At 37.4% G+C, this 19,167-nt stretch overlaps 1 protein-coding gene across 1 annotated transcript; it reads left to right on the forward strand.

The window, feature by feature from the left end:
- Window positions 1–5,207: 5,207 nt before the first annotated feature.
- Window positions 5,208–5,675, forward strand: LOC145802398 (uncharacterized). The gene has a single exon (XM_082895111.1). It carries the CDS (start codon window positions 5,208–5,210, stop codon window positions 5,673–5,675), a length of 468 nt encoding a protein of 155 aa, XP_082751237.1.
- Window positions 5,676–19,167: the final 13,492 nt, after the last annotated feature.

Raw genomic sequence — 19,167 nt, forward strand, 5'->3', positions numbered from 1 at the left:
CCTTGGAGTGTTTTAGATCTTGGAATGACAATGTATGTTCAGATTTGGGATAAGACAAGAGCTGGGGGTCATCCATTTACAAAAAATAGTTATATATATATAAGCCAAAATGGTAAATTTCATTACAACCAAATGGCTACAAAAGTTATTCTTTGCACAAAGATAAGAGGTTATATCTAATAACTATACAAGGGGCAAAAAAGCCAAAAAAGATAAGGCAATAAATATTCTTATTTTAACCAATAATATTCATGTCAGGATACCACCTAAATTAGAAAACTATGATTTCAAGAAAGCATAGGTACCCAAATAAAAAATTAAAAAAACACTAAACTTTTATATTAATGATGTATATATAATCTTGTTATTATGGGATCCTATTATAAATTAGGGTTTGGCTTTTCTCTAGTTCCTAATTGAACTGGAGAGGTACTGTTAAGCCCATTAAGTCCACTTTTGGGTTCCATTTCAATGATCCAAACTGTTCACATTTTAGGGTTCGTTGAGTATATTATCTTTGCAAAATATCAAGTTGACCAAATAACGGAAACCATGTGTTCGAATCAATTATGCATGAAAAAAATGGATGGTGAGAAAATAAACGGTTCATACAAAATTAATTTGAACACGTGATTTTCATTATCCAATCGAATTGTCTTTTTGTACAGATGATGTACTCGAAAAATCCTAAAATGTGAATGGTTTGGATTATCAAAACGGGGTCCAAAAGTAGGCTCAATGAACCAACCTAGACGGTATAGTCTGATGATAGACGAGAGACAATCCAGTCCTTATAAATTAATCTTGATCATTGATTATAGATTCGTGACAATTGTTTATATTTGTTGCTTGGAATAATAGGACTACTATATAGGCCACACTTGCTGACTCTACCCAAAATTTGCCCAATCTACGTAGCAAGGACGTTTTGCATAAATTTTAGAATTAGTTAAAGTGTGTATAAACTAATTCAGACACCCGATTACCAAAACTAGAACTACTGTATAATTTTCACCTATCATTACTTTTGTGTGTGAATAAAAAGTCAATATTGTTTGTGCAGCAGAGCTGATAACTCATCAGTATAAATTTGTCCTCCACACTTCACGCTGCAAGAAGTTATTTCTTAAGTTATTTCTTGAACAAAGTCAAGTGATGTTCAAAAACATGGTAACACTACAATATATAGGCCCTATTTGGTGTAGCTATTAAAATAGATTATGGATTATAGCTTAACATATTATAGCTTAACAAATTATAGATTATGACTTTAATTAGAAATTGTTAATCTGTTTAGTGTAATTGTTGAATTATAGATTTAAGTTGCTGAGTAGTATTTGTTAAATAAGCTGTGAAATAGCTTTTTGCTCTGTAGATGTCATTTTTACCCTTATTAGTTGTAAATTGAATTTATCTTGACTTTTTGTTATTAATTACATATTAAGAGATCATTCCAACACCAAATTAACATAATGATTTTACTTTTAGATAATAACAATGATATAAACATTACACAAAAATAAATTTATTATATTTTAATAATTATTTCCTCGACAAATTGACATTAAAATATCATATCAACAATTTCAAAACATTACAGACTTTAAGATACTAATTGTATAACACAAATATCAAATTCACATCTCCAACATTAATAAACCAAAAATCAATGCAATTGCAGTCAACATTCTACACAAATTTTGAACATCAAAGTATGAACAAAATTTCTCCAAATTTTTCCTAAACCCTAAATATTCTTATTTTCCCTAATTTCAACAAATTTGAAACAGATAAAATCACAAATAATCAAACCAATACATATATATATATATATATATATATATGCATGCATGCATGCTGAATCCAAAGCAAGAGAGAAGAGGAAAAATTGAGAGAGATGAAGGAAAAAAAGGTGAACAGAGAGAGCGATTGTGCGAGAAAGAAAGAGAGAAGAAATCCAGAGCCGCACGTCACCGAAGGCGAACTAGCGCTGTAAATGATCCAGAGCTGCACATCTTGCTGTTGTGTTTGGCTACTTGCTTCTGCATTCTTCTCTTGCCAGAGAGAAGATTATGGCTAAAAGAATGTATATAGGTGGTATAAGAGTAAATACTTCAAAACACTAAGGATATTTAAGTAATTCCAACTCTCCCTCCGCATAATCTACAATCAGAAGCTGCTTCTGATTTCCAACATTTTTCTTTTCAAAAAAAAAAAAGCTATGAAAGCTAAAGTTGTTGGCTTTAATTTTAACTAAACTGTAACAACCCCGACCTATGATTAACTGTTAAGCCATGATTAAGTATGCCTAATAAGTAATTAAGAAGAAATCTTGAGTTAAGTACGTGTGCATTGCATGATTTGTGTTTATATATGTCTCTCATAGGAATATCTGTTCGTGTTTCTGTTTTGTTTTGAGAATTGAAGGTCTTATCGGCATCCAAACATGAAATTGACTTGATTTATATGTTATGTGGGAGTTTTAGCATTTTATTGTAGGTTTAATTAAAATTAAATTTGCAATGATTAAATTAGAATAATTAATGTCAATTAATTAACCAACTCTTAATTAAACCTATATAAGGCTAATATGACCCCACTAGTTCATTTTTGCACCCTCATTTCCTCATCTTCAAGCTCCAAAATGTGTGAGAGAGAGAGAGGATGAGAGAAATTGGGATCAAAACCTAGACAAAAGGGGGATTTCTAGGAATTGTTGGAGAATTGAAGAGCATTTAGAAGTTTAAGCCTCTACACTTGTGAATTCAAGGTTTAAGGTAAGAAATCAAGCCTTTGGTCTTGCTTTTGAGTTGGTGAGTTTATGAATATAATAGGTTTAAGTGTTTAACATGAGAATCAGAGCTAGAAATGAAGGAATTTTCATTAAATCATGCATGCATGCATATATCATAGCATTTTGAGTTTTAAATTTCAAACAAATTCCCCACGCATGTGTCTATCATGACTTTGTTTTAAGAATTCATCATATTTCTTACCATTTGACCTTAATTAATCATGTTTTGGAAATTTCAAGTTCATAACAAGTCATACATGTCATGTCCATATCATATTCTTAGAGTTTGAGTTTGAATTTGTACAATTGGCAAGCTTTTGAGCCTTAATTTTGCGAAATAATTTTGAATTCTCAATGTTTTACAAGTTTCCAAGTGTTTCCTCAAGTTTTGGGGCCAAGAGAAAGTGTTTTGTTGGTTTGAAAATGAATTTTGAAGCTTGGAAACAAATCGGGAAATTCCATATTCTACCTCTCCGCTAGAACAACAAATCCTGCGCTCGAGCGACCATATTTATTTTCGCACTTTTGCTCAAGCAACCAAAAGTTGGCTCGAGCATAAAATGCATGCTCCCAGAAGTTCACATGTTTTGCAGACCGCTCGAGTGACAAGAGTTGCGCTCGAGCAAAGACCTTAGTCTCACGCTCGAGTGACCATCGAGCGAGAAAATCATACAACCAGTACTTTTGCAGAATTTACAGACCACTCGAGTGAAAGAAGATGCGCTCGAGCGACCACTAACATTTTTGCATGTCCGCTCCAACGAAGGAAGTTGCGCTTGAGCGCGACACTTGTTTTCAGCAAGTTTTGTTAAATGTTTTTAAGTGCATTTTAGCGTCCTCATTGCATCCTAGGCATTCTTAGGCCAAGATTAAAACACAATAACGAGGATAAGACTTAGAAACACACGAAGAACAAAGTAAAATAAGTTATGTACTATCCGAGTATATGTTTCAATATTTGTATATGTTATCTGGTTATCTGTGTTTGTGTAGGTCACGCATCGTAAGCTATCCGGTTATCTGTTCTATCTATTTGCTATTGGAGCCAACTATGAGTAATAACTTAGTAAAGCTACGTTATCTATTAACTGTATGTATGATGCAATAAGATCTGTTTTATGGAACAATTATGTTTTGTACATTGAATGACAGTCCATATATTGAAATGTATTCGTGGCAACAATTCCGTGGCTCAAGTATGTTATCTCTACTCGGTATTGGAGGTTCCTTTATGGAACTGACAAGTATGCTATCTGTTCCCAGTACTGGAGATTCCGTCATGGAACTGACAAGTATACTATCTGTTCCCAGTACCGGAGGTTCTTGTATGGAACTGACAAGTATACACAGGAATGAATTCTGATTTTTGTTATGATTCGATCATGACTGTGCATATGAATCTATTTCTGTTTACTGAACTCATTATGGGACGTCATTTATTTAAACCCTTTACTCTGCTATTATTCACTGGGCTTCCGCTCACTATTTATATTATGTATGTAGGTGAGCAGGCGCGTGATCAGGCCTAAGCTACTGCCTAGAGAGTTTTGTGTCAACCAACTACAATGCCTTCCGAGGAGGTTCCCGTTTTATCGAAGTCCAGCTTGTGAACCATATTAAGGACATCTATTTTGTTTTGCTTTGTTGTCCGCACATTGGGCTAAGTCCCTTTTTGGTCGTATCTATATATTGCCATAAGCCTTATGTAATATTGACATCATGTGTGTATGTATATAAGTTTTAAATTTTTTATCCCATGTATGTCTACATAGCTCGTTGGACTATGTATGTTTTATATATCTACTTCCACTAGCCCCAAATTATATGTTAATCTGTACAAAGGCCTTCAGTAATCCAAGGATTACTTACCGGTTATGATGCTAGACCTATAGATGTGGGTTTTGGTTGTGACAGAGTGGTATCAGTGCACGTGTTATACCGCACGCACAGGTCCATATGAGCTATAGGATGTCCTAGAAAAGAATTAAGAACATTTCATCAGCATGTGTGAGTGTGTATATGTTCTATAAATGTGAAAATTGAACCTGACCATGAACACATGAAATTGAAATGAATGAACTGAGGTTGAATGATCTAAATATTGTGAAAAGGACTATTTGTCTATGTTTATAAGTGCTCTGTTTACCTCTAGCAAATGGAAAATACAAGAACTAATGATGCCACTGAATCCTCTGAGGCCCGAATGAGTCGAATGGAGCAAATGCTTGTAGCTTTGACTGAAGCGATGACGCAACAATAGAGGCAACAAGCTTTGCCTCCTCTGCCTCTACTAGCACAAAATGAGCCAGATAACAATGACATAATCAACCTGACTCAGAAGTTTATGAAGATAAAACTACCAACGTTCTTGGGTGGCATTGAACCCTTAAAGGCAAAAACCTAGTTGCTCGAAATGGAGAAACTATTTGAAGTGTTTCCTTGCTCCGAAACACAAAAAGTTCTTTTGGCCACCTACACTTTAAAAGATGAAGCTCCGAGATGGTGGTTACTGATCCGAACTAATAATGGGAACATGACATGGACTCAGTTTAATGAGATTTTCTACAACAAGTATTTTTCCCAATGCTTCAAAGATTGGAAAGTGTCAAAATTTCAAGAACTTAAGCAAGGCAGGATGTCCGTAGCCAAGTATGAGGCTAAATTCACTGAGTTGGCCCGGTTTGCTCCACATATGGTGGATATTGATTACAAAAAGGCACGAAAATTTGAAGGCGGCTTGGATTTGGAAGTGTATGACCGAGTTGGCGTTTTGAAGTTGCCAACATATGTAGAAGTACTTGATAGAGCATTGATGGCAGAGGCCATTTTGGCAGCAAAGAAACAAGCTCTAGCTCCAACAACTAAATTGAAGGGTGAATAATCCGGATTCAATTTCAAGAAAGGCCGGTCATTTTCAGAAAGGCAAAATATGGGATCCTCCAACAGCTCTAGCCAGAGTAGTGGCTCTATTCTAAACTGTCTCGATTGTGGAAGAAAGCATAAAGGCCCATGTTACCGTACATCAGGTGCCTGTTTCTGGTGTGGCAAGATTGGCCACGTGATTAGACACTGTCTGCTGAGATTTGATAATGCTAACCATCCTGCAGCAAGTTCAGCCGGATCTGCCTTTGTAACAAGATCAAATACAAGAACGAATGCCAGAAGTAATCTTGGAAATGAAACATTGAGGCAAGAAAGAGTGTTCACACCGGTGCCACGGGATGTACAAAACACTGAGTCTGTGATGTCAGGTATAATTTCCATCTGTGCTCAGAATGCCTATGTGTTGCTAGATTCTGGTTCCACACATTTATTTGTATTGCATGTTTTTTCTCAGAAATTAACTAGACCATTAGAACCTATGAACTGTTTACTGTTTGCGTCTACACCATCTGGAGGTTTTATGATATGTGCTTATGTATATCTAGCATATGATATTATGATTGGTGATATGACATTGTACGTTGATTTGCTACCTTTGAGCATTGATCATTTTAATTGTATTCTGCGTATAGATTGGTTAACGAAATACTAGGCCACCATTGATTGTGTGAGTAAATCTGTCGTGTTTAGACCCCCTGGTATACCTGAGTTTGTTTTTCCTAAAAATGGGGTTGTTCTTCCACCATACTTGATTTCATTTATGAAAGCTAGGAAATTGTTAAGAAAAGGTTGTCGGGGCTACTTGTGTTATGTGTTGATTGTGTCTTCGAATAGTGCTAATGTAGAAATGATTCCTGTAGTTTGTGAATTTCCTGATGTATTTCCTAATGACCTACCTGGGGAGTTAATTAATAGGGAAATTGAGTTCACCATTGATGAAGTACCTAGGACATAACCCATTTCTAAGACCCTTTATAGAATGTCAACTTCTGAACTGAAAGAGTTGAAAGTCCAACTTCAAGAGTTGTTAGACAAGAAGTTCATCTGATCGAGCACTTCACCTTGGGTTGCTCCAGCTTTGTTTGTCAGAAAGAAAGATGGGTCTTTGAGGCTGTAGGTAGATTATAGACAATTGAACAAAGTAACTATTAAGAATAAATACCCGTCGCCCCAAATAGATGATTTGTTTAACCAACTTCAGGGAGCACAAGTGTTCTCCAAGATAGATCTTAGATTCTCGTATCACCAGCTAAAAGTTAAAGTAGAAGACATTGAGAAAACTGCCTTCCGAACTAGATGTGGACACTATGAGTTTTGGGTAATGTGTTTGGGGTAACTAATACAACTGCAGCATTCATGGACTTAATGAATAGAGTGTTCAAACAATTCTTTATGAGTTTATTGTTGTATTCATCGATGATATATTGATTTATTCTAAAAGCAAGGAAGAACATGAATGTCATCTGAGAACTGCCCTATAGATTTTGAGAGAAAGGAAATTTTGTATGCAAAATTGTCCAAATGTGAATTCTAGCTTGACAGTGTGGCATTTCTAGGACATGTCATCAACAAGGATGATATCTTTGTTGACCCACAGAAAATTGAGGCCGTTGTAGACTAGCCAAGACCAACCAATGTGTCAGAAATTAGGAGCTTTCTGGGACTTGCTGGCTACTACAGAAGATTTATGAAATATTTTTCAAAACTTGCTATGCCATTGACACAGTTGACACAAAAAAATGTTCCATTCGATTGGAATGATCAACAAGAGTCAGCCTTTCAAGAATTAAAAACTAGACTAGTAACTGCACCGATTCTGACCTTGTCTAACGAAACCGATGGGTTTTAGATTTATAGTGATGCTTCCTACAAGGGTTTGGGAAGTGTGGTAATGCAAAATGGGAAAGTAATTGCTTATGCTTCTCGACAACTCTACCCACATAAAAAGAATTATCTGACCCACGACCTTGAACTAGCAGCTGTGGTGTTTGCTTTAAAAATTTGGCGACACTATCTATATGGTGTGACTTGCGAAGTGTATGCAAACCACAAAAGTCTCAAATACTTCTTTACTCAAAAGGAGTTAAACATGAGACAAAGGCGATGGCTTGAACTAATAAAAGATTATGATTTGCAAATCTTGTACCACTCAAGGAAAGCTAATACAGTCGCAGATGCTTTAAGCCGGAAGTCTATTGGGAATTTATCATGTTTGCTCACCGGTCGAAGAGAGTTGTTGTGTGACTTGGAGAAGAATGAGATTGAAATTGTGTTACGTGAACAGGATGGGATCTTGGCCATCATTTCTGCTCAGCTTACAATCATTGAAGAGATTATAGAGAAACAACTGCAAGATGAATTTTTGAAAAAGATTGTGGGTGAAATAGACTCAAAACCGAAGCCAGGATTTGTGTTGGAGAACAATGTGCTGAAATTTCAGAATAAACTTTGTGTACCGGATTGTTGTAATTTTAGAAAACGTGTTATGACTGACGCTCATAACTCTAAATTTGCTAGGCATTCAAGGAATACAAAGATGTACCACGACTTGAGACAAAATTTCTGGTGGCCGGGAATGAAGAAAAGCATTGCTGATTTTGTGGCTAGATGTTTACATTGCCAACAAGTTAAAACTGAACATCAATGACCCGCTAGATTGCTTCAGCCGCTTCCAATGCCGAAATGGAAATGGGAGCATATTACCATGGATTTTATTGCCAGACTGCCTTGCTCCTCTCGAGGTATGGATTCTATTTGGGCCATTGTTGATCGTTTAACTAAATCTACCCACTTTTTGCTTGTCAAATATTTGTATAATGCGGATAAGTTGGCTAATTTGTATGTCAATGAGATTGTGAAATTGCATGGAGTTCTAGTTTCCATAGTATTTGACAGAGATCCCAAGTTGACTTCGAGATTCTGGAAACAGATAACATACTTGCTCCAACATACAGGAACCTCCGGTATTGGGAACAGATAGCATCCCAAGTTTAAAACTCCCATGGGGTGTTTGCTCTAGTTTAGTTTAAAGATCAAATATTTTAGTTTTTAAAAGTAAAAATTTTATTACAAAAAATATTTAGGAACTAATTTTTATCGTCATAATGATAGTCGCTAAAAAGTCATCTTAAAAAGTTAAAAATAAGACTTTTAGAGATAAAATTTTGAAAATGTCACTAGTAAATAAATTTTTAGAGATAAAATAATTTGATTTCAAAAGAGTTGGTTTTTTTAGACAAAAATTTTGGCCTCAAGAAGATAATAATTTATCACTAATGTCTAATTTTTGTTACTAAAAATATATTAATAGTATTTTTCGTAACAAAAATATTTTATTCTTAAAAAATATTTTTATCCCTAAATTTTAATTTCTGAAATTTTATCTTATTTTTTTGTAGTGTTTTCTTTTTATTTTTTATTTTTTATTTTTTATTTTTTTTTGTGGATTCAAGTAGTGTCATTGATGAAGGAAGAGGGATTTACAAATGATAAAAAGTAACCGGCATCATAAAATTTGATAATAGGTAAAAGTATTTTCTGATAATGTCCCAAGATAGCCTGATAATTTTTTTAAAAAAAAAATTCCACAATTGTCTTTCACTGTCAGCAAGTGCAAGAACATCAGTTTTGACGTACGGTGGACCACTTGCGCATACATCACACTACACCTGTAAACATTGAAATAGCTGTATTTCGTTGACTTTCTGTAAGTCATTTTGGGTGATTTGGAAAACTTTTTAATTTATTCTGTATCATCTTACTTTTTACATTTTTTATTTATAAGATGATAAAAAAATTAAATAGTTAACTTTTCAAATCAACCCTTTGTATCTTAGACTTGTTATAAAAAAAAATTTAATTTATTAATCAAATTAGAGAAGTAAATAAATATTTTATTTTCCTTTAACTTATTTTCATATATTTATTTTAATTTTATAAATACAATATCTAAACATAACAAGATGATTAAGCTACAAAAATAGTCACAAAAAGCTTCACACAAGAACTTTCTATAAAATATGATAATATTTGTGAAATGGATACATTATACTTTACTGCTTTTATGTTTCTCTATTTTTTCATTTTGATTTTTGAAGTTATTTATTTATTTATTTATTTATTTTTCTCATTTTGACATTTTATGTTTTAAATTTTTCTTAATCTACTTTCAAGGCTAATTTTTATTCAAAATTAGATTAAAAAAATATTAGATTAACTGTCACATGACATACAAAATATGTTATTACATTAAAGTTTAACTTTTATTAGTAGCTGTGAGTTATACAATAAAATATTTTTATGTCACGTTGTTAATATATCATTTTTTGTTTAATTTTAAATATAAAATAACCTTATAAATCAAATATATATATATATATATATATATATCACGACATAAAAGGGCAAAGTTTACCTTTGTAAAAACTTTTAGGCTCCATTTGTTTTTAGATGTAAAATAGAGGGGATTAATAGTGAGGGGATTGATAGTGAAGGGATAAAGTAAAATTGTGTTTGTTTTGATGATAGTTGTTAGTGTCGGAATTGTTAAATTATTTTTATATAAAATAATAAAAAAATATAAAAATATAAAAAATTAAACATTAATATTTTAAAAAAATTTCCAATATATAAAAAATAAAAAAAAAATTAAACCCCTCATTATTTTTCTAATACCATCTTCACCTCCTCCATCTATATCACCTCCACCATCCTAATCCCCTCCCTAATTCTACAAACTAATATAACACTAAATAACTCTACCTCTATCCTTATCCCCTCCCATCTAGTAAACACCAAAACAAACGAGCCCTTAGTCCTAGCTAAGGTTTCACAATCCTATGTATAATTATAGAAGGTTACTAACAACGACAAATTAAATATAAAAAAATCAGAAAAAGTAAATTTTGTATACTGCAAAAAAAAAAAAAAAAAAAAAAATCTTAGACAAGTAATTGCTTAAACAAAATTTTGCTAAAATGATAAAATTTCAAAATTAACAACGTGAAAAGCGAAGGCTCTATTTAGTTTGATTTTAAAATTCATTTTGAAAAATAAATTTTTTAAAAGAGATTTCAAAATTTATTTGATTGTATATTTAAAAATAATTTTGTAATTTTGAAATTGGAGTTTTGTAATTTGAGATGATTTAAGAGAAAAAAATGATTGATTAATATGTAAGATGTAAGAGAATGAAAGATGAGAGAGAAAAAAAATGATTGATTAGCATGTTTGATATGCAAGAATAATAGAGAAGATAGAAAAACTAATGAAAACAATTTTAAAAAATTGTAAAATTAAGCTGTTGTGGGAAGATATTAAGGTCTGGTTTGACATCTTTAAAATAATTTAAAAAGTCAAAAAGTTATAAAAAAAAAAAAAGTTAAAAGTTAAAAACTTAGCACTATTCACCCAAAAAAATTAAAAAAAATAATAATTTTACACAAAAAAAATAATAAAACTCAGTCTGACGTCCTACAAGGCGAAGCTAATTTTTTTGAAAAAATTGTATAGGTGGGGTGCACAAAAAGCACGCTGTTGTTCGGCTCGTGAGGGGCTATCACAGGTCCCGTTTTAAAAATCTGAACCGTTTAATGTGTAGAACTCGTCGAATAATATATTCTTGTAAAAAATCACGTTGATCGGATATCGTTAACTATATGATCAAATCAGTTTTGCATAAAAAAATGGATAGTGTTATAATTAACAGTTGAAAAAAAAATAATCCGATCAGATGATCAACGTGATTTTTTATAAGTATATAGTACTCGACGTGTTTCACACATTGAACAGTTTCGATTAGCAAAAAGGTACCCATGGTGGGCCCCCACGGGCCGAACATCACAGTCCAATGCAATGCCCATAAATGAGGCAACCATTTCTAATGTCAAATGTCCCTGCCCAAGATGGTTAGTCGTACTGCTACTCTCCCTACCTTCTTCTATGCACTAATTTATATAATATTTAATATAAATTTTTTTGTAAAAAGTCAAAAAGTTAACCCAAACAATCATATTTTTTTCCTTAACTTTTTAATCCAAAAAGACAAAAAATACACTTATTTAGGACATCCCAAACAATCTCTAAAAGTTATTTTTTTAACTTTTTTTTGACTTTTTTTATAAGAGAAGGAAGTAAGTTAAAAATTAAGAAATAGTTTTTAACCCACCTCCAAAAATAAGCCCAAACAAATTTTTAGATTTTAAACTTTCAAAATTTATAAGCCAAACATGCCCAAACTTTTTTTGAAAAAATGACTCGTGAAAAGTGGTAAGTTTTGATTATTCAATCGTTTTTCAATCAAACATAATGATAATAATTATTGACAATTAAGTCCCTATTTACTAATTTGTCATTTTATTATTTGCAATTACAACACATCTTGAATAAGAAAAAAAAATTATACAAACATATGAAGTGCAAGTGATTTTGTAATTGGGTACAAATAAAATACTATAAGGATGCAAGTATGACTTACGCCCCTCTATATTTGTTCTTTTTTTTAAAAATAAAAAAAAAAACAAAAAAGCTCTGTTCCACTTAAATATAATTCCCCCTTTTATTATCCAATGATCCAAATACTTTGAAGTCACTTGGTTCATCCCAAATTCTAACATTACAAGTATGCTCAGTAAAATTTATGTTTATATTTTGTTATTTGTATTTATGAAAATTTTACAAATAATAAATATTTGTTTAAAATTTGAAAAAAAAAATTTACAAAATTTATTATATTTTTGTAACTACTAATAAATTGATTTCACTTAGGGGGAGAGAAAAATCATTTTTCTCTTTTCACCAAATTGGCCTACCATTGCCAGTGACCTCTAGCCACCATATTTAGCAGCTTGTTAACCACCTCCCACTAGTGGCAACCAACTCCAGCCGCAACTGCATGCCAGAAATCACTTTTAGTAGCCAACAACCAATTTTGGCCATAATATCCGACCTTCAACAATCATCTCCGATTGATGAGAGCCACCTCTCACTTGAAAATCATCTTTGGCAACCGATAACCAGCTTTATTCATCACCTCTTAATCGATAATCACCTTTCGCCACCATTTGTGACTGTCAACAACAATCTTTCGCTACCACATTCTGTCAACTTGTTTTCAAAACAAGTTTCTCATAGGTCTTGTTTCGAAAATTGTGGGAGCCGAATATTAGGGGATGCAAAGAGGCCGAGTACACATTTGGAAAATCAAGATATACATAATATTCGGCCCCGTCTTGTACCATCCAGAAGCTGAGCATCCTAATCGACCATAGAACCAGTTGAGCGAGGAGCCGAGTGGGAATTGGTTTACGACAGAAGGAGCTGAGTGAACAATCACACGGTGGATTAAAAGTGGGCCCAACCCTGAGGCCCAAAAGCGGATATAAATAAAGGAACATCAGCCAAAGAAAGGTATGTGAGAAATAACCCTAAGAAACTTGAGACATAAGCAAACGTGAGACATATACTGACTTGTTCATCGGAATGCTAATTCCAGCGCCCCCGACCGGAGTGTTAATCCATTTTCAAGTGGCAATCAGAGGATCAGGACCGTCCTTCCGGATCCAAGAGTATTTCCAAACCACATTACCACAATTGGCGCCGTCTATGGGAATACTCAAATACATCCATGGCTAGCGTAACAGAAAATCCTCCGATAGTCGCTGACGAAACTACACCAAGAGACGACCTCACACCAAGAAACATGCTGGGACCGGAGAATGTCGCCACGCGACGTGTCTTGAACTTTGACTCAGTAGCTCAGACATCACCCTCAACTTCAATACATGAGACAATGCAGACGATCATGGATCAGGCAAAGCAAAATAAACAATGGCTGGAGAACGTGCAGGCTAAGAATGAGCGCCTGCACCAAGATTTGGCCTTGGAGGTGCCGAAATCCGAACAAGCCCCATGCTAAGACCGGGGTCGACCTTCGGGAAAGAAGGATGGTCGCCGACGTCGACTTCAGAAACGTAATGGTGATAGTGATTCAGACTCACCATCCCCGGAGCCTAGAAAGAAAGGGCGTGTTGATGTATCCAGCTCGTCTGAGGGAAGTCCATATATACGACATAGACGAAGGAAAAGCGATGATTCGGACGAGAAAGATAAACACAACCCATTCGTGCAACGAATTGCCAGGGCTGTGCTACCCAAGAAGTTCAAGGCACCGTCGTTCACCCTCTACGATAGAAAATCAGACCCCACTGATCACATTCGTCATTACAAGCAAGCGATAACGCTCCATACTGACGACGAAGCCCTCATGTGTCGGATATTTCCAAGCAGTTTGGGACCACTAGCCGTAAGGTGGTACTATAAATTGGAGCCCGCATCAATTAAGAGCATCCACCAACTCCAAAAGTCATTCAGGGCAAGATTCATCACCAATGAGGTCTAGCTGAAGCAAGCCAACTCTCTCTGGGCCATGCAAATTAAACCGGAAGAAACTCATTGTGAATACTCAGCCCGCTATTGGGAATGCTTTAATCTGGTTGATGATGCTTGCAATAATTCCATGGCCATCACGCCATCACCGCCTTTAAGATGGGATTGCATCCTGACAGCCCCCTCCGCAGTTCATTGACTAGGCATCCCCCCAAAACCGTCTGGGCATTAATGAAGAAGGTTAAAGAATACTGCAAAGTGGAAGATGATGCCCTTTGAGTCAAAGTTAGACATAAAGCCGTTGAGCCCTGAACGGTGCAATCGACCCAAACGAGACAAAAGGCATGATTCACACCGATCAACCGACCAATGTTCACAACAAGCTAATGAACAATACCAAGTGGATAACAAGCGCACAAGGCGTCCGAGCAAGAAATACACGGAGCTGACAGAGCCAATCAATAACATTATGTCGAAAATACAACACCTTCCGTTCTTCAAGTAGCCGCCCAAGATGACGGTACCCCCCATGCGAGAAGACAAGATAAACGATGTGAGTATCATAAAGACCATGGTCACGACACCGATAGTTGTTTTTCTTTAAGAGATCACCTGGAAGAATTGGTGCAAGATGGCCGTCTTACGCAATACATCCGAAAGAATAATTCAACAAATACAGTAGCTCTACGACCGGAGTCACCCCCTCTTGGTGTAATCCATATGATATACAGCTTGCTGGCACCACCTAAGGTGCACATAATCCAGTTGCCGTCTAGCACACATAGCTCAATGACGTCAGGAACCGACCACACGACACTGGAAGGATCAGTTTCGATGAATGTGATTTAGTTAGAGTGACCCATCCCCACACTGATCCCCTCGTCATCGAGCTACGTGTAAATAGATTCACCATCGAGCGTGTCCTCATTGACCAGGGCAGTACTTCGGAGATAATGTATTACAAAACTTTTGTCAAACTTGGTTTTACCAATTCGGACCTATCTCCGGTTGACTATCTGTTATTCGGCTTCAATGCTAACCTGGAGTACCCTTTGGGCAAGATCACACTACCTATACGGGCCGGAACCAAATCAGTAGACGTAAAGTTTCTGGTTGTTAAGCTCCGTTCGCCGTATAATCTGATCATGGGCAAAACTTGGTTGCATACGATGCAAGCCGTGCCAAGTACCTACCACCAACTGCTCTGTTTTTCGACTGAATACGATATTGAACAAATTCGCGGCTCTCAGAAGTCGGCGCAGGCATGCTATCTTCTAACGACAAAGAGAACGAGGGAACTGGAAGTGCATTCAATTGAGGTGCCGGATAGGGAGAGTCTTGAAGACATTGGGACGATCCCAAGTGAAGAAGCAACCGAAGCCCTGCATCGGGTCGAAATTGATGGAAATCCTGACAAGTTCTTCATGATCGGCGCTTCCTTGGATAACGTCGAGAGGCAGGAATTGGTAGCCTTCTTACTTCGCAATATTGATTTGTTTGCATGGTCCCCATATGAGATGCCAGGAGTAGATCCATCGGTGGCCCAACACCGCTTGAACGTTGATCCGAAATGTAAGCCAATTGTTCAAAAAAGCTGGTGGTCCGCCGTGAAGCATACTTCAGCCGTCGTTGAGGAGGTGGATAGGTTACTTGACACCGGGGCAGTTCGCGAAGTAACTTATCCTACATGGTTGTCCAATACTGTGGTCGTAAAGAAGAAGAATGGCTCTTGGCGTGTCTGTGTGGATTTTACGGACTTGAACAAAGCTTGTCCCAAGGACTATTTTCCCCTGCCCAGAATAGACAACCTCGTAGACGCAACGGCACATCATCAACGCATAAGCCTCTTGGATGCTTACAGAGGCTATCATCAAATTGCCATGCATCCGAAGGATCAAGAAAAAACCGCATTCCTTACCCCAAGAGGAACCTATTGCTACAAGGTCATGCCTTTTGGGCTGAAGAATGCAGTGTCAACTTATCAAAGACTAGTGACGTCCATGTTCAAGGAACAGCTCGACCGTACCATGGAAGTATACATCGATGATATGGTGGTCAAATCCAAGGAAAAGCACTCCCATCTAGCCGGTTTGTCAGAGACATTCGGCATTCTTCGAAAGTACAAGATGAAATTGAACGCTTCTAAGTGCATATTCGGCATTAGTTCTGGCAAATTCCTTGGCTACATCGTTAACCACAGCAGAATCGAAGCCAATCCAAGGCAGATCACAGCAATTGTAGAGCTTGGATCCCCTTGGTCAGTCAAAGAGGTTCAGAAGCTAATGGGGATGGCCGTCGCACTCAATAGATTTATCAGTCGTTCCACAGATCGCTATCGACAATTTTTCCACACACTTCGGCAAGGTAGAGCATTTGATTGGACTCCCAAGTGCCAGGTTGCCTTGGATGGCCTGAAATCTTACCTCCGATCAGTTCCACTCTTGGTAACACCTACAACCGGTGATCCAATCATTTTGTATCTAGCAGTATCCGACTGGGCGGTCAGCGCCGTATTGTTAAAGGAAGAACTAGGGGAGCAGCGACCAGTTTACTATGTTAGCAAAGCTTTGGCCGATGTTACGACACGTTACCTTTCACTAGAAAAGCTTATCCTTGCTTTCGTCATGGCTGTAAGAAAACTGATACACTACTTTCAGGGGCATACCATTGGAGTGCCAACGGAATATCCCCTCCGGTCAACGCTCCGCAGCGCGATGGCGTTTGGACGCGTCTCAAAATGGGCTTTTGAACTCAGCCAGTATGATATCTAGTTTCTTTCCAGAACTTCCATCAAAGGGCAAGCACTTGCCGACTTTGTTACCAAGTTCACAGGATCCCTGGCCGACTTTAAGTCTGATCAAGTGCAAACTAAGCCCGAGTGGAGAATGTATGTTGGCGACGTTTGGCAGATGTATTGCGATGGGTCATCCAACCAACATGGCAGTGGGGCTAGCGTAGTGATCATGACCCTTGAAGGGGCAATAATCGAATAGGCCGTCAAATTGGGATTCGACGCATCAAACAATGAGGCCGAATATGAAGCATTGTTAACCGGCTTGTGAAATGCATTTCACCTCGATGCGCGGCGTCTGCTTGTTTTCTGTGACTCAAAGCTAGTAATCAACCAGTTGAAAGGGGAATATGCAGCCAAAAATGACCGGATGGCAGCCTATATGAAAACGGCTAATTCTTTGCTCGCGAAATTTGATCACCACGAACTAAATCAAATAACCCGGGATCAGAACACGTATGCAGACGCCTTGGCTTGCTTAGCCTCTATTATTAACTCAGAAATTAAGCGGACAATTGAAGTAGGGTTTGTTCCCGAACCGAGCATTGCCTCTTCAGAACTAGTTTAGGTCAACGTTATCGAACCCGGTCTGAGTTGGATGGACCCTATCGCCACATTGCTATCTTTAGAATAGCTCCTAATGGATAAGAAAGAAGCACACAAACTCTGAAACAAAACCCTCCGATACTATTTGGATCCACAGATCAAGCTCTATAAAAAATCTCTCTCTGGGCTGTACTTAGAGTGTGTTCACCCGGATAAAGTCGAGGAACTTTTATCTGAAATACATGAAGGCAGTTATGGAGCCCATTCGGGCTAACGTTCTCTGGCTCACTGTGCCGTATCGTAGGGGTACTATTGGCCGACCATGCGAACCGACTCCGAGTGTTATGTAAAGAAATGTGGTCAATGCCAGAAGTTTTCCCCTTTAACTCACCTGCCAGCCGAGGAGTTAAATTCTATCACTAGCCCTTGGCTATTTGCTCAATGGGGCCTTGATATCATTGGGCCATTACCACGGGCCCCCGGCAACAGGCGATTCCTAATTGTTACGACGGATTATTTCACAAAATGGGTTGAAGCGGAGGCACTAACACATATTCGAGATTCCGACGTCAAGCGTTTTGTACGGAAAAACATCATAAGAAGATTCAACATACCACGAGTGCTTGTTTCTGACAACGGTACCCAATTTGATTGTGGCGTGCATCGAGAATTGTGCAATACCTATGGTATCCAGCCCTATTTTTCCTCGTCGGCTTCCCCCCAGAGCAATGGTCAAGCGGAGGCCACCAACAAGGTTATCTTGAACGGCATCAAGAAAAGGCTGGAGAAAACTAAAGGCAAATGGGTCGAAGAGTTGCCCAGTGTGTTGTGGGCTCATCGCACTACTCTGGGGCGATCCACAAGGGAAACGCCGTTTGCTCTATCTGTCGGAACCCAGGCAATCATCCCCCTGGAGATCGGTCTCCCAACCTTGAAATCAAAAGTTTGTGATATGGGCCGAAATGACATGGTGTTGGCCTTGGACTTGACTCTGATTGAAGAACACCGAGACCGTGCCCTTGCATCCATGGCACGGTACCAGCAGCAGCTCGCTAAGTCGGTATAATCAACGTGTTCAACTGCGCCGTTATGCACCAGGAGAATTGGTCCTCAAGAAAGTGCTCCTCGCTACTAGAAATCCGGCTAACTGAAAATTGGGTCCCAACTGGGATGGCCCCTATCAGATTGATTCAATCGCAGGGACAGAGGCATATCAGCTCAAAGACATGGATGGAAGAAGCTTGTCGTGCCCATGGAATTCTGCACACTTGTGCAAATTTTGTCATTAACTTGTACGACACGATAGCTTGTTTTGGTTTTACGTAGTGTATCTTTCTTTTTTCTAATATATTGTCCTATTGCCCAGTGAGTTATGGATGTGTGAAAAAGCCTCCGAATTCAGAGTGCCCTTCATGGAAAACACGATTGGTCAAGATACTAAGCCTCCGAATTCAGAGCACCTTTCGTGGAAATCACAGTTGGGCCGAATAAGCCTCTGAATTCGGAGCGCCCTTCGTGGAAATCACGATTGGCCAACGCAAAAAGCCTCCGAATTCAGAGCGCCCTTCATGGAAATCACGGTTTGGCCAAATAAGCCTTCAAATTCGGAGCCCCTTCATAGAAAACATGATTGGTCAAGACACTAAGCCTCCGAATTCGGAGCCCCCTTCATGGAAAACAATTGGCCAAGGCAAAAAGCCTCCGAATTCGGAGCGCCCTTCGTGGAAATCACGATTAACCAAGGCAAAAGGCTTCTGAATTTGGAGCG

This window comes from Camellia sinensis, chromosome 11 (genome assembly GCF_055761805.1).
Source record: "Camellia sinensis isolate YWXY chromosome 11, ASM5576180v1, whole genome shotgun sequence".
Classification (NCBI taxonomy): Eukaryota; Viridiplantae; Streptophyta; class Magnoliopsida; order Ericales; family Theaceae; genus Camellia; species Camellia sinensis.

Coding starts and splice junctions, on each gene's coding strand:
- LOC145802398 (XM_082895111.1), top strand. CDS start 5,208: ATGGAGAAACTATTTGAAGTGTTTCCTTGCTCCGAAACACAAAAAGTT.